The 15,131-nt window shown below is 49.7% G+C and overlaps 2 protein-coding genes across 8 annotated transcripts in view; both read right to left on the bottom strand.

Moving 5' to 3' along the window:
* Nucleotides 1–1,686: 1,686 nt before the first annotated feature.
* Nucleotides 1,687–7,777, bottom strand: RFLNB (refilin B). Its single transcript, XM_055700575.1, has 3 exons — nt 7,490–7,777; nt 5,783–5,892; nt 1,687–4,479 (listed from the first exon to the last, which is right to left on the bottom strand). Exons 1-3 carry the CDS (start codon nt 7,691–7,693, stop codon nt 4,149–4,151), a joined length of 645 nt encoding a protein of 214 aa, XP_055556550.1. The 5' UTR covers nt 7,694–7,777; the 3' UTR covers nt 1,687–4,148.
* A 4,037-nt stretch (nt 7,778–11,814) lies between these two features.
* The window catches only part of VPS53 (VPS53 subunit of GARP complex), a 67,427-nt gene continuing 64,110 nt past the window's right edge, over nt 11,815–15,131 (bottom strand). For all 7 annotated transcript variants that reach the window (XM_055718968.1, XM_055718972.1, XM_055718988.1 and 4 more), the window contains one exon: nt 11,815–14,769. In XM_055718968.1, the coding sequence (XP_055574943.1) occupies nt 14,599–14,769 (171 nt within the window). In that variant the 3' untranslated portion in view covers nt 11,815–14,598. The remainder of the gene's footprint in view (nt 14,770–15,131) is intronic.

Below are 15,131 nucleotides of genomic sequence, written 5' to 3'. Positions count from 1 at the left end.
AGAGAGGACATTTATACTTTAAAAACAAACCAACCCATTAATTAAAATACAGATGTAACTCAGACTACCTCAGCAATTAAAATTTCCACACTGCCTTTGTCCTGCAGTACCCCTAGTTACTGCTACTAGTTTATTTCAAAATAATACTCGCTGCATTACACCAGAGATTTTCAGGTATTCACGGTCTGAATTTCTGGTCCTGACACCAGCAAGCACAGCCCTTGTGGAAGATGGGGAAAGTGAGCGTGGGCAGCTGAATGACCAAACACCTTGTCTGGAGGCTAAAATAATTTGCAGGCACACAAACTTACCTGGTACTTGAAACCGAGCGAGCTGCAAAATCGGGATTGGAATCCAGCCCTCATCACTTGGCTTGTGATCTAATTGTTAGGTACAATATTTTATTTGTTACAAAAATTCATTGTATCAGACCCTCAGATCTGACATTATGGAGAATCACAGTATATAATACAAGGCAAATGGAGTATATAACAATAGGGTTATCCTTGTCATGGTATGTACTAACTAGAAGCCCATTTGGCCAATACGAATTAAAAATCACATGAAGCAGTAGGCTGCCTTGTATTCTCCTACTTCAACTTCTCATAGTAAAGGAACATCATTCATACAAAGTGTTACTACAATATTAAAGGAAAACAGCCCAAACCACACTAAAGGAAGTATTTGGCAGTCAGATGGCACATCTTAAAGGAGAGAAAGTTTTTCCTGAAGCCCTCCCGAAAGATACTCTTCTGATTTTTAAAGTTTCTTCTTACTGGCTTTTTAAATGGGCTGTCTTTTATAAGCAACTGATGTTTATATGTGGCTTTTCTGCTGTTTAATACTTTAAACACCACATGATATTCAGATGCTTGCACAGACTTCTACAGGAGCAGGCATGCTTTACAATAGCTGCAAAGCTCCCTAGATTCCAATAATGTCATTACATGCAAATCTAGAGCTTTTGCAAGCAGATAACCAGATAAACAATAAGAAGTAAGCAAAAATTTCCATTATGAATTAACTGATGTTCAATTGCATCCATTTGTACTTTGCCAGAGATGCTAACAAAATCAACATGCCTGCAAATTCGGAAAGGTTTGAAGAACAGATTAAGCATCCAGAAAAACACAAAAGAATTTCCCTCAAAACAATAGTTTGTAACCATCTATTTTGTTTTTATAAAGTTTAATGCATAATACATTTAAGTTTTATTTTATATCGTAGTAATATAGTATTTGAGCATCTACATTTTTAACCAAGATTAAAAGACATTCCTGTCTGGTTAAATATGTGTTAACATTTGAAAAGGATAAGTGCTTCACTTGTAGGATATGCTGAAATCCATACCAGAAACTCTCTTTAAAAATAAACCTATACCAGATGAGCAACTCAAATATATATTGAAGGGGATTTTCAGCTGTCTTCAAGGCACTTTTCAATGTCTTGCTAAACTGATAAAACCACAATATTTGGTGGTGGTGGTGGTTTTTGGTTGTTTGGTTTTTTTTAATACAGACAGTTTTAGATGGGAAACACCCTCCTGGAATATGTAAACGGCAATACATGACATAAGAGAAACAAGAGGGGAGCTGGGATTGGCAGGATATATTATGTATTTATTTCTAAGTAAATACCATAATAAACACTGAAAAGCTTTGAATGAAAAATAAAGAGACTTCCCTATACGATGGTTTTCAGATGATTTATTACCAATAATGTAAAAGACAAAAACTAGGAGAAGGGAGTGGAAAACATCCCAGACACAAGAACACTTGCACAGAGCTAATCAGAGCTTTGCAAATGTTGGAATATAAATAATTTAAAAGGTATCTCTACCAATTAAAAAATTTTAAAAGGTACATAATTAAGTTTGTTGGCTTTACAAAAATCAGGTGCTTTACCCTAAAACCATAGTGTAAGGGTCATTTCATTTATACCTAGGAACAATTAATGATTACAACTTAAAATAATCTTCTCTTAGATCTGCAAATGAATTCATTGGAAGAGCGTTGTCGGAGCAATCCAGGGTCCGTGTTCTTCCAGTGTCCTGTGGCCAGCACCAGATGTTTCAGGAGCAAGGTACATGAAACTGCGAAGCAAGCAATGATGCAATAGCTTTCCCAAAGAGTTCTGTCCATTTGAAACCCCCCACACTTCAGGGCTGAGTTGTGTCTTCTGTTACACAACAAAGACATCCTGGGGCAATGTTTAGGGGGGAATTGCAACATGTATTTTAAGACATACGGTAGTCTGAAACCAACATGTTTAACGAGGAGACTGCGCTGCTCTTAACAACTCTGGAGCAATGCCTACCTGACTTTGGCATCCTCTGTCACCCTGACATTGTTTTAGGATCTGGTTTTCTGAGGCCAGTACCAAAGATCAAGGATGTTCTGTTCTGAGCTAATAAATAAGTAAAAAACCAAAACAACAAAAAACCCAAACCACACAAACTCAACCCTTCCTTCCTGCTGCATTTTTAGTCTTTCCAAGTCATTTCAGTTCACACTGCAGTACGCTTCCACACCATTCAGCACACTTGCACAAACACGCATTAAGTACAGCTCAAGAACAGACTGCCGAGTTTCTAACTCACCACTGACAAAATTCACCCTTGGGGCTATGCACTAGCAAAGTCCTCTGTAAAAGCAGGTGCAGGGCTGATGTTACACCAGAAGGTGACCTACACCTCAGAGGAGTTTTGGAATACATAGAAAAGCCATGTCCAGCTAAGTTAAGCCTACCAAGCATTTCCGAGCAGCTACACCACACTAGCCACCAATGTAACCCACGGTCCCAAAAGTGGATGCTCTCCACACCACACTGCTCTCTGTCAATACAGAAAAAAAAAAAAATCTGGGTAAAGTAAGAAACCTCTCAGTCTTATTTTCATCAAAGCACATGACAAACTAATGCACATAACATCCAGATGGAATTCCATAGTATCTGAAGTTATTCCCTTTGGTCCCCAAACTCATTATGCACTTGGGACTGGAGGGGTTATTCAGCAGCCTACAGACAGGCAAATGCTACCCCATCCCAGTGACATCCTGAATACCAAAGTCCAGAGAGGACACGGACCTTTGCAATGAGAAGCTCAACAGGAAAGCAAAGCTACAGCTGTGGATTTTGCTATCCAATAAAAAATTGCCTTTTTCTACTGTCTACCTCTTCACAAGCCGTTCCCCCAATGCCAACAGCTTCTCACACCTGATCCCAGCATCTCCATTCTATGTCCCTGTACACACGGTGCGTTTTCTGAAACTTTCTGAGTTACAATTCCCTTAGTGCAGACAGTACAATGTTGGTAAAAACTAGGCACTGATGTTTTTCTACCACCACATCATCAAGACCTGACTTTCCAACAATCCAGGGATAATTTTTGACCTGATATTTTTCATTACAAGTCCTACTACAAATGCTAGCATGATACACAGACTACAGTGCTGCAGAAGTCATTATAAGAACACAAGATACATCATGCCATTCACCTAAAGAACTTGAATTACCTGATCCTCTCTCTGCTGCCTGGAGCTGCAAAAGCAGTTTATCTCCTGCTCTACTCAGAATTCCTCTTCTTTCCAACACACGCCTTCAAACCAGACATGATTGCCATAGGATAACATCTTTGTATCTGTTAAATGCAGAATTCCAGATTTTTGTCTGTTAGCTTTTCCAGCAATTTCCAGGAGATGGTTCTTCTAGAGAAAACAGTCTCACAATCTAAACAGAAAGGAATGACAACTCTGGCTGGCTGTAATCAAATGACCTGGCAGATTCTACGCAAGAGAGCAAACTGCCCTTGTTTTTGCACATCACCACAAAGCATCAAATGGATTTCCACCTGCCAGGCACTATTCCACATTCTTTCTTATCTGTCAGGTTTTTATCTGGGAAAATACTTCCTGTTATTTTCACCTGATTACTGCACTGTGGGGAAGGGGAGAGAACTCACGACCTTAAAGGCAAAGAAACAAGTTCCTTACTAGTTATGTTCCCACAGAAAACTGCATTCAGGCCATTCTGATGCTTAAAGCAGGAATTAAGAGCTGAGAAAGAGGGTCTGTACCCGCTTTAGCTAGCGGAGTTAGCACAGTACATTAGATGGGACTGGGATGGATCAGAGCAAGAGAGACGGCTGTCAGTCAGCAACCATCCAGGACACAGTCGTTCCCAAGGTACTCCGAAGTTTCCAGCTCTATGCTGGAGAGGAACCGCCGCACGGTCTTACGACAGTTGTAATCCAGCGTGGTGGTGTACACAGTCTTGGCGTGCTTCGGGTAGATGATGGTGGTACTCGTGAAACGCTGGGGCTTGTTGCGAGGCTCAAAGTGGACTTCTGCTTTGTAATTGCGCCACGTGCAGTTTGGGACACAGATGACCGTCTGACTGCAAGAGGAAATGCTTAAGCCCACTGGCATATAGATGTCATCGATGAAGTGCTTCTCGGAATCGTACTTAACTGAAGACGTGTACCTGAAATACAAGGGAGACATGCATGAGCTCGGCTCCAGAGCAGCAGGCTGCGTTTTCCGGAAAGCAGAGCTGTTGTGTACCAGGGTGGCTCCTCAGCCCCGCACCTGCCACCTTAACAGAGGAACAGCCACATCTCACAAAAACTGTCTGCTGGTGTCTTACTCATTTACGGGAAGAGGGAAAAGTCTTACATTACTGACATGCCCGGCACTATCACTGTTTTGTCCAGCTGCCAGCACTAGCAGGTTATCTTCTCAGTCCTCGTGTCCATCGTTTTAAGCCTGAGGTCTATGAACCCAAGAGCCTCCTTCAAACTCCAGTGCCTAAACCCAGAGGCCTAGATCCACATTTAGGCTTTGCACATAAGCATCCCAATTCCTCAGAGCGCCAAGTCCACAGAAGTACATGTTATGTTTTCAGTTCTCCTTTGTCAGGAGTCACATGGGAGTTCTCTGCTATTGCTCCTGGCATGGGGCACTCTCTGAAGGCAAACTTCTGAAGATTTGACTGGCAGGAAAATACTACCATTGCACATCAAACTCTGCCGGCAAGATAATCCTCTGTTCCTGGATTGCAAAAGAAAGTTTTCATCACCTTCACACTGCAACAACTCCGTGTTAGCTTTTCTGCAGTGCTGCCTGCCTTCAATTGCAGCCACAGTGCCGGCTCCTTCCCCACACCAGGCCGTTCCTCCCCTACCCTGTGCTAGGCTTCCATTTGATTCTATCAGTCTAGTTCTGCTTGCACAGTAATCAGCTGGGAGCCTTCATTGCTCATTACTGCAAATCATGATGTTCAAAGGAATAATTCGCAGGCTGTGAAGTGATGCAGTGCATTAAAAAAAGAAATAATAACGCACTCCCTGAATACTAACTTTTCTTTTAGTTTGCACAACCAGCCACTGCTGATAAGATAGAAAGTGTTTATTACAAAACCATGAAGGTTACAAGAACAAAATTCCTTTCCCGTAATAAAACAGTCCTAGAAAGATGGCTGCTTTGAAGATCTTCCCTCATGATTACCTTCTGGTTAATCAGTTGAAAGCCAGTATTTAGAAGCAGTGCAATGAAGTAAAAGCAAGAGCATAAAATACAGGAAAGTCTTCCTGGAAAACAGCCATATGGGAGTAAAACAGGCTGAACACTCCTTCAGCCTGTACAAATATTCAGGTCCAGGAGTGTACAGCTGCGTGGAACAATAGCTCTGCAAATAAATTAACTTGACTCACAGGCGCTGATAAGGCCTAACTACTCCTTTACATGCTAACTCCTTCAAAACGAGAGGCCTGTAACACAGTATTTACCTTATTTCCTTCGGTGGTAAAGGGTCAAACTCAACTCCTTCGCCAAAGGATAAAGGACACAATCTTGGAGGGCAGCTGGAGAGAACAGGGCTGGGGGAAAACACAGAATTCTGCAAAAAAAACCAAAAATAATTCCTTTTATGTAACGATACAGTATATTCTCAGGAAAATGCATTTATTTAGCCATTAGTACAGAGCTGCTGAGGTTCACATTTACATGACATGCAAGAGGATCTGCTAGTCCAAGACATGCCTACAGGTGCAACTTGCAGGTCTGACTTCACACTAGTCTACAGCATCAAAGATGTGGCCAAGTGTATTTTTTGAAGACAAAGTCCTAACTCCAGGAGCTTACTTCAGGGGAGCCACTCTGGGAAACGAGAGGAAAACACAGCCCCTCGGTGCAGCACAGCTTTCTGCAGCACGAACTTGAGTTCACGCTGAATTTATAGCCAACATTGTACAAGTGTATGAGAGCGAGCTCTCCTTGCGGGATTCATCAGATCTGCCCACAGGCAGATCACAGCAGGAAGTTATTGCAGGACATCTTGCTGTGAGCAACCTCCTTGTAGCTACTATTTGAAGGTATTAAATCCAATTTGTGTAATTCACAAACAACCTGGTGGGCAGGATTAACTCATTCCCACTGAGCAGCAATTCACGGAGGGTCCCCACGCTCCTCTCTGTGACAGGCAGCGCTGTGAGCCAACACCGGCCCAGCAACATCCCGCAGCCAGAAGCAAACTAAAGCGGCCCTGAAGGGATGCAACCTGCTTTTGTTTTTGCAGCCACCTCTGCATATGTGCTTTACTACACAGGGCAGAGGGGGCTGTGAGCATCTCTCCTGTTCAACACGGTACTCTCCTACGGCCTTTCCCAGTTTCACAGATGCACCCCTGGAGGAAAGGGATCTTTCCTCCAGATTTGTGGTTTCTAAAGTATTTGTACCAACAGCTCAGCGTCAACATTCAAAAATTATTATGCAAAAAGCTAGCACAGCTCTACCTGATACCATTAAGTGAAACGATGGTTTAATACACAAACTTCCTACTCTGCGTCGCTCTCTGGAATGAGAGCTCGTTTTCCACAGGAGTTTCCAGAGATGCGACACGTCCCAACCCCTACCTGGGGCAGGAGAGACCAGGGCTTCCCTGGGCCAGAGCCCACCCCAAAGCCGGAGGCTTTTGTAAAGCCCCACCAGCTCCCCGGCCGCAACGTGGCCGGGTCTGCGGCCCCGCCACCTCCCCGGCGGCTGCCTCCCGCGGCGGGTGCGTCAGGGGACACGGCGGCAGCCAGAGCCGCCGGTGGACCGGAGGAAGCCGGGGGTCGGTAGTTTCCAGCTTGTGCCCACGCCGGCTGCCCGGTGCCAGCCCCCCCGGTAAGCGCCGTGCCGCCCGGGTGGCTGCCCACCCTCCTCCCCGCCAGGACGCTGCGGGGCCGCCGGCCCCTCGGTGCGGGAAGGAGAAGCCTCCCGGCCGGCCACCCCCGACGGGGCACGGGGCAGGGCCCGCGGGGAAGCGGCTGCTCCGTTCCGCCGCCCGCGGGGCCCAGCACCTGCCGCAGCGGGGCCGAGCGCGGCGCCGGCGGGTGCCCGGGGCTACGGGTCCCGCTCCGGGCTGCGCCCCCGGCGGAGGGTCCCGCCGGCCCCGGGGCAGCGGCGCGGGGGGCGGCCCGGCGCTGCAGGGGGGTGGCGGGGCCGGTACTCACCGCGGCGGCGGGCGCGGGCGGCTCGGACTCCGGCAGCCCGTTGGTCGCGGCGCGGTCGGGGCTGCCCGAGGAGAGGAGCCAGGGCGGGGGGGCGGGCCCGGGGCTGGGGGGCAGCCCGGAGTCGGGGCTGTCGAGCCCCGCGTCGCCCCGCTTCCTCATGTCCGGGAGGTCGGGTACCTCCCGCAGGCTGAGCCGACCCACCATGGCGGGACCCCGCGCCGCCCTGCCCCGCGCCCGAGTCCGCCGCTCCGCTCCCTGCGCCGGCTGCGCCCGGGCGGCGGCGGCGGGGCGGGGCCAAGGCGGCGGGGCGGGGCCAAGGCGGCGGGCGGGGCCGGCTCCCCTCGCCTCCCCGGTGCCCGTCCCGTCCCGCAGCGGTTCCCCCCGATCACGGTGCCCCCATCCTCCCCGTGTCCCCCTGCTCCCGATGCCCCCCCCCCTCCCCGTTCCTCCAGTGCCTCCCTGCTGCCGGTGCCTCAGGTGCCACCATCCTCATGGTACCCCCGTGCTCCCAGTGCCCCCATCCTCCCGGTGCTCCCAGTGCCCCCATGCTCCCAGTACTGCCGTCCCCGTACCCCTGGACACGGTCCCTGCCCAAGTGCTGCACCCTCGCTCCCATCCCAGCCGCACGGCAGTAGCCAAACCAGCTCCTGCCCGGCTGCCCTAAGCACAGCCCTAATCCATCCTGTGGACTGTGCACCATCCTAGTGCGCTGCCCCTTCCCATGCCAGCAAGGATTGTGGGGAGCACTGAAAGAGTGAACCCCGACTGCCAGATCCTGCTCGGCTGTCTCCACCTCCAATACACTGCTTTCCTCAACAGCAAGGGTCTGTTGGGTGTTTTGGCAGCCCCACAGACTCCCCTGGAGTGAGCATCACAGCTGCCTGGGACAGAGGGTACAGAAAAGCAACCAGGAATTAGTGATAGTGCCCATGCACCACCACCAAATCTATGAAGTAAAGCGTTTCTGCTGAGACCAGCCTGCCCCGCTGTCTGCCGGGCACCCCGGGTGGGTGAGCAGAGCTGGAGGCCTGCGACAGGACACAGTGATTAATGCTGGCACTGGGATGGAGCAGCCCGGTGCTTGCTCAGCCCCTGGGCAGGATTAGGATGACAGCAGGGGCTGGAGAGGAATCGGGGGGCCACCCAGGCCCTTCGTGGTTCAGCCAGCCTCTCCCATTGCTCAACCTCAGCGGCAGCTTGCAGCGGAAACAAGGGCCTTGTTTAGGCTGCAAAGCAGCAGCTCTTGCACACCAGCTTCACTCACCCCCGGGAGTTTACTGAAACCCTTCAAAACTCAGTTTTCCCCCAGGCTGCTTTTTTCTAAACCCTTCCCCGAGGACTCGGGCAGCAGTGCTGCCACCCTTAATTGCATCTTTCACGCAAAGCTGCTGAAGCTGAAACAAGAAAACAGAGGGAAAAGGTCTTCTTAGCACTAGAGGAGACCAAGGGAACGCTTTTTGGAAAAATCCTAATGAAATAATTGCGCCATGTCATCAGATTTGGTGGGGGAATACTCTTGTGGAGGGAAAGCAACTGTCTGCAGCCGGCCAAAGTCAACACTCCCCTGTGCAGTAACAAGCAGTCTGGCCTGACAGGCCCAGCACAAGTGAACCCAAACCCCTGAAAAGAATTCCTTCCCTGCCCCAAAATTAAAAGCAGAGCAGGGCTTTCAGCCGTAGGCGTCTGTGGTTTGCAGCTATGCGGTGCTGGGAACTCCGGAGACTTCCTCAAGGAATTTACATTCCTTTGAAGAAATACTATGAGGCTGTTTGCTGAAAAATGCAGATGGAAAGAAAAAGAACATTAAAAATTTTGATTGAAATCTTTGGGGTCTGAGTAAATGTGCTGGACAGGTGTTTTCTCCCTTTTGATTTAAATACATCCCCAAAAAAAGAGGTTCTGGTCTCCGTGAGCAATGGGAAAGCTGATTGCTCCTCACTTCAAAATCTCCCATAAAAGCCCTTTATGAAATTAGACGCCTCAGAAGGCGCTGGAGCAGTTTCCAGATGAACGCGATCATTATTTCAGAGCTGCTGTGCAGCTCCTGGGCTAAAACCCATGCTGCCAATAACCAAGTTAGTGCAATTTGGTAGCAGGGGGGGGACCTGTGGCACCTCCCAGCAGCCACTTCTGAGGGCTGCCAGTGTCCCCACAGCTGCTCCCGTGGGGATCAGGCTCTGAGCATGGGGGATCTTGGTGCTTGGGGAGCTGCGTGAGGCTGCAGCTGGCCGTGCCTGGGATGAGCAGAGCCCCACGGGCTTCTGGAAGTCTTGCTGCTCTTTACTTACTAGCAAAAAAGTCTCACTCTGGCCTTAACACAACTGACAATTTTTTTGTGCCCTTCCAGGTGCTTATTTCTGGGCTTGACAGGTGACACGGAGGTGTTTGAGCAGCCAAGTGGGCTCCGCAGCCCAGCCTGCCTCGCACCGGGCTCAGACCTGAGGATCTCCCACAGCGCCAACATCCAGAGCTGCAAATTCACCTGCTAGGATGAAAAGGAAGCATTTAACCAGCATTTAACTACTTGATAACTAAAATACTCTTGATAGTTACTGTATACAGGGACCCTGCTTTTAAGGCACGTGTACTCTGCCTTCTCAGAAAGCCCGTTTCTTCCTGAGCCTCTCAAACCGTATCAATCTGTGCTGTCCCCGATGGCACTGGAAATCTTTTCCCCTGCCTGTACATCACAGACTGTTTGTCCATGTTATTTACTTTTCAACTGCCTGTGCACAGCCGGGACAGAGCAGATATGACTATCTTATCAAGATCCTCCTTCCACTGGGCCAGGCGCGCTCGGCTTAATCAGCAACCAAACAATAGGCGCATTGATGCAGCACGGGGGTCTGCCGCGGTGGGCAGGGGGAAGCAAATCAGAAGGATCCCATGTTATTTGATAACGGTGGAAAATTATTTCCAAACAATGGGAAATGCCAGGCTGCTCCCTGCAGCGCAGACCGCGAACCCGCCAGGCACAGGAGTCAATGCTCACAGCGATGCTTCCAAGTGGTGGGATTAATGGGAGCCCTGGGAGCGGTTCAGCTGCAGGGATGAACACTGACAGCGCCGGCGCTGAAGTCGCTCAGTTTTGATCAGCTTTTACAGACTTGCTGCTGCCGCCCTCATGAACTGCTAAGCCACGAGCCGAGGTTTTCCCAGGGCTTCGGGAAGTTCCATGTGCTGCAAGTGCAAAGGCTGACCTTCCCCTCCCTGCAGGATCTAGACCCTGATGGCAGCCCCATTGGCTCCCCATGTCCTGCCGGGAACGGGAGGGCACTGCCACTTCCCAGGGGCCTGAGCACAGGGAAACCGTGGTACTTTGGTCCTGGTGACCCTGTATCCCAGGAGAAGCGAGGGTCCAGGGAGCACCCCTCCTGCCCCGCTCCCAGCAGGGAACCCCCCAGCACCCTGAGTAGCGCTGGCCCCCAGGCCCTCACCCCCCCAGATTTCCCTGTGCTCTCAGAGGCGAGGCTAGCAAAGGACTAGAGCCCATGTGCTTGGCTCGGGACTGGTGGAGCTGCTCAGGCTGAGAGAAGGGAATGAGCACAGGGGATTTCTTTAACCTAGAAATTCTGGGTGACGGTAGCACTAGCTGGTGTCACCAGCCTGAGTGGAGCAGGCGCGCAGAGGAATGCCTTCTGCCAAAGCCTTTTCTGACATGGCCCAAACCCAAATGCTTTAGCTCATTTTCCTAAGCACAGCAGAGCCGTGGACCGATGCTGCTGAACAGCATCCACGTCTGCTGCCCGCCCAGCTGCCGCCAAGAAAAGGCTTGTGGAGACTTGGACGCCGTCATTCGGATGCTCAAAGTCACGGCTGTAAATCTGGTGAAAGAAATAAACACCCGTGTCGCCCGGCACAGGCTGCCTGCTCCTGCCCAAGGGCGGAGGGGGCAGGACCGGTGGAGCAGTAGGAGAAAAGCAAATGAGTCATTAATTCTCTAAGTGAAAGAAACTCCTCTAACGTCATGCATCATGTGGAAAAAAGGCACTACCTCTTAATTAAATTTCAAAGAAAAAACTAGGATCTCTCAGAAATCTCTCCAGCAGTTAAAGTAATCAGAAATGATCTGATTATTTAAGGGCACAAGGTCAGCTGTGCTAAACTGCCTGCACAGTGCAGGGAGTTGCTGTGAACGCAGATGCTGCCAACAGAGAGTTGCTTGCTGTGGGGGCAGAAGGTGAAAGAGCCAGAAAAAGAGGAGCTGCAGGAGAGAGTAATGGAGACGGACAGCACAGAGCTCTGGGTCTGGTGTGTTTTGGGTGAGGTTCGTCCTGGCTGCTGGGGTTTGCTCCATGGCAGCTGCACAGAAAACACCCAGCAGATGAACATCAGTAACCATTTAATTCATTTTAGTGTCACACTCCAACATACAGCCAGAATTACACCTTGGCCAAAAGACCATAAAAAGTGACATCTTATAGAGGAAAAAAGATCACCCTTTATTCCCAAATGAGAGATGTAAACCCCAAACAGCTCACATACACATACAGACGTGCCAAATCTGATAAATACCCAAGACCCAGGGGACAAAAGCTGTATACTGAAGGTAAAAAAATGCAGACTTGCTCTCTAAAAGTGGAACTCCAAACACCCAGACCTGTAGCATTCAAAGACTGAAACTAAAAATCCATTTTTCTTTTTATTTCCTCTTATCTACAGAATGAAATGTGGAGAATGAAACGAGGGAAGCCTTTGGGGAAGGACGATAACTTGAACATCATCTTCAGCTATTCATAATTTAGTTAGTCTCATCCATAGACAGAGCAAAGAAAAATTAATCTGAAATAAATTATTCATCCCCTCCAAGGGAATAATGAATCTCTGCAAACCCATGTTCCTTCCTCCCTGGTTATTACATTTGTTATTACATTTGATAACGTGTGAACCATCCTGCACACATACCTTGAGATAATCTGTCCTTGGGGAACGGCGTTCATTGTGTCCTTGGGGAACTTTCCCATAATCCTGACATACTTTCAACCACGATCCCTTTTGTCACCCGATGTGAAATCACGAGAGGAAATAAATGAAGCAACAGCAGACCTGGCAAGATTTGTAAAACTGGAGTGATAAGAAACTGCTGTCGCTCCCCACACGTGTTGTTACTGCTGCAATGGACATCACTGCTACAGCTCTCTGCAACTGAGCACCCACACACCACAGCCAGGGCCCAAGCCTGGGGATCCCTGAAAATGCATCCTAAAGTTCCTGCAGCAGCAGGTTGGCCTGAACAGCGTTAATCTCTGCGGATTTATTCTTTCTGTTCCAATTCTGTGATCTACTCCTGCCCGTTCAAGCTCAGGCTCACCTGCTGGCTGTGCAAAGGGAGGATGGGATTTTACTAACCAGGCACCAAATTCTCCCTCCCACAGCCATGGGGCTGAGGAGAGGGAAGTGGAGCAGCCTGCACCCCAGAGGGGACAGTGCCGAAGCATGAACAGGCAGACACAGCATAAGCCCAGGTTCTGCCTCACTTGGGGATTTCTCATTTCACCCCCTCCCGCTCCAGTCCCAGTGAAGCTCTGGCTCTGGGTGGACGGAGCTCATTTTCCTGGAGCGTCTGATCCCCCCCTCCTGGACATGCAGCACAGCTTCTAGTAAATACAGCCCCAAGGCCCAAACTTGACCTGATGGGGAGCGTGACCCCCCCAAGAAGGCATCTGACAGTACATTTGCTCCTCACCTGCCAAACTTGTCTGGGACTTCTTTTTCTGCACATGCAAGTGATCAACATGACTGGCTGATCTGCCCCTAAACCCACACGGGATTCAATCATTCGTGGTTGGGCATGTGCCTTCAAAGTCCCCCCAAAAAGTACAGAGGAGTTTGGGAAGAAATCCAGCGTTACCAATGACGAAGTGATGTCTCCCTGCACGGACACTCCTTGGGGAAGCTCACAATGGGCAGGGCGCAGACACCCATGGACCCAAACCCTGCTCCACGCTGGCTTTGTGGCACGGTGCCAGCAGGAGCTGGTCCCCCAGGAAGGGGGGACTGGGTTATCCAAAATATTTCATCTCTGGTTCTCCTCTCTGCACCGGTGCGAGCTGAAGCTCAGAGGAGGAAGAGGAGAGGAAGGTCCTCAAAGGCTGAGCCTGGTGTAAGTGTCCTGTCCAGGAAGAGGCCCCAGCTCCCTGTTAAAGCCAACATTTAAAAATGTTAAAGCAACCTCTCCTTGCAGGGCACTGAGGGTGCCAAAGGGGCACACCCCTGCTCGGGACACACTGGCTGGCGTGGGAATGAGGGGCTGGTGCTGTCTGCCGCTCACTCCATGAATGGCCCTTTGTGGAGGGAGGGCGAGATGCAGTCCGGGAACTCCCATCAGGGACAGCGGGAGAGCCCAGCACATGCGAGAGAAATAACAAGCAGCTGGAGATGGGCTCTGCAGATGTCTAGTTTGGCCTTTAAGCTGCAAGTGACCGAGTCTGCCGGCTTGTTGGCAGGAGGTTTGCCAAGGTGCTGAAGGCATTAATTCAGCATTTTCCTCTGGTTCTGCAAAGGATTTGCCTTGCTGTTTTACTGGTGGTTTATGTATGCCTGTCCTGGGAGCGGGGGAGAAATTTGCTCTGGGCTTCTCTCCTCAGCATCTCATTACTTCAGTGGAGCTGCAGATGCCGGGATCCCAGCTGTTAAAAGGTTGGATTTTTTTGGCGGTGGTGATGGTTTGGGGTTGGCTCCCCCCCTGCCCCACAATAAATAATGAAACAGAGGAACAGCCCTACAACAGGAGGTGAGCAGTAACACCAAAATCCTTGGTGCTGCAGCAGGAGCTCAGCCAGGCTGAAGGCTGGGACACCAAGTGTATCACAGCCAGATATTCTCTGAATCCACCTAAACTGTTTTTGTAGCTGCTGACTTCCAGATACCTCTATTTTCTCCACCATGTGGACCCAGCACTGTCCTGGGTTTCACGCCTGCTGAGCTAATGGCAAACACCTTCGTCTGAATGGAGATGCAGCACCACGGTGTATGATGGTTAAGAGACACAGGGAATGGGAGTGATGGGATGTAGATATTTCAGCAGCATACTGTAAATCACAAGTCTGATAAGCTTTGCTCCCAGTCACTGCAGCTAGTCCTGGGCAACAGAATTTCCTTCTGCCTGCTTAGAGTCTTTTTTTGATGAGTTTCTCCAGTTTCCGTATCCGAGAGGACTCCTGCTCAGGTGTAGGAGCACTCAACGAGAGGGAGCCGGTGTTCTCCACTCCGGAGGGGGGAGCCGGGAGGCGCTGGCGGAAAAGGTCCAGCATGCTGCTTTGCTCACTTCTCTTCAGGCCCTGTGGGAGCAAAAAACAGTGAAGCAAGACTGTTAGACTTCAACGATCTGGGAGTGGGTGTTCGTGATGATATCTGCAGGAGAGCCCATTTCAAACCTCAACCTTTTGTTCACCCACCAAGAGCTGTGCATAGAGCTCTGGATGATCCCAAGACAACTGGGCTCAGCCCCAGGAGCCAGAGCAGGTATGAGCATGTGAAGTGAACTGAAAAGCTATTCCTCAGTAGCAAATCCACAGACTTTCAGAGTACAGAGGATACACTTGCCTTAGAGTGCTTTTCCCACTCCAAAACCCATCTATATTTCTACTCCAAAAAAAAGCACCAACAATCTCCATGCAGTGCTAGCAGACGAGCAGAAACT

The sequence above is a fragment of the Falco cherrug genome, chromosome 1 (assembly GCF_023634085.1).
Source record: "Falco cherrug isolate bFalChe1 chromosome 1, bFalChe1.pri, whole genome shotgun sequence".
NCBI lineage: Eukaryota > Metazoa > Chordata > Aves > Falconiformes > Falconidae > Falco > Falco cherrug.
The sequence above is the reverse complement of the archived record's forward strand: the minus strand, read 5'-3'. Positions and strand labels throughout refer to the sequence as shown.

Excerpts from the sequence above, each read along its gene's own strand:
- RFLNB (XM_055700575.1), bottom strand. The coding sequence starts at position 7,693 with ATGGTGGGTCGGCTCAGCCTGCGGGAGGTACCCGACCTCCCGGACATG. Across the intron at positions 5,893-7,489 it reads CGCCCGCGCCCGCCGCCGCG|AATTCTGTGTTTTCCCCCAG; the intron begins GTGAGTACCGGC and ends TTTTTTTTGCAG. Across the intron at positions 4,480-5,782 it reads TTACCACCGAAGGAAATAAG|GTACACGTCTTCAGTTAAGT; the intron begins GTAAATACTGTG and ends CTTGTATTTCAG.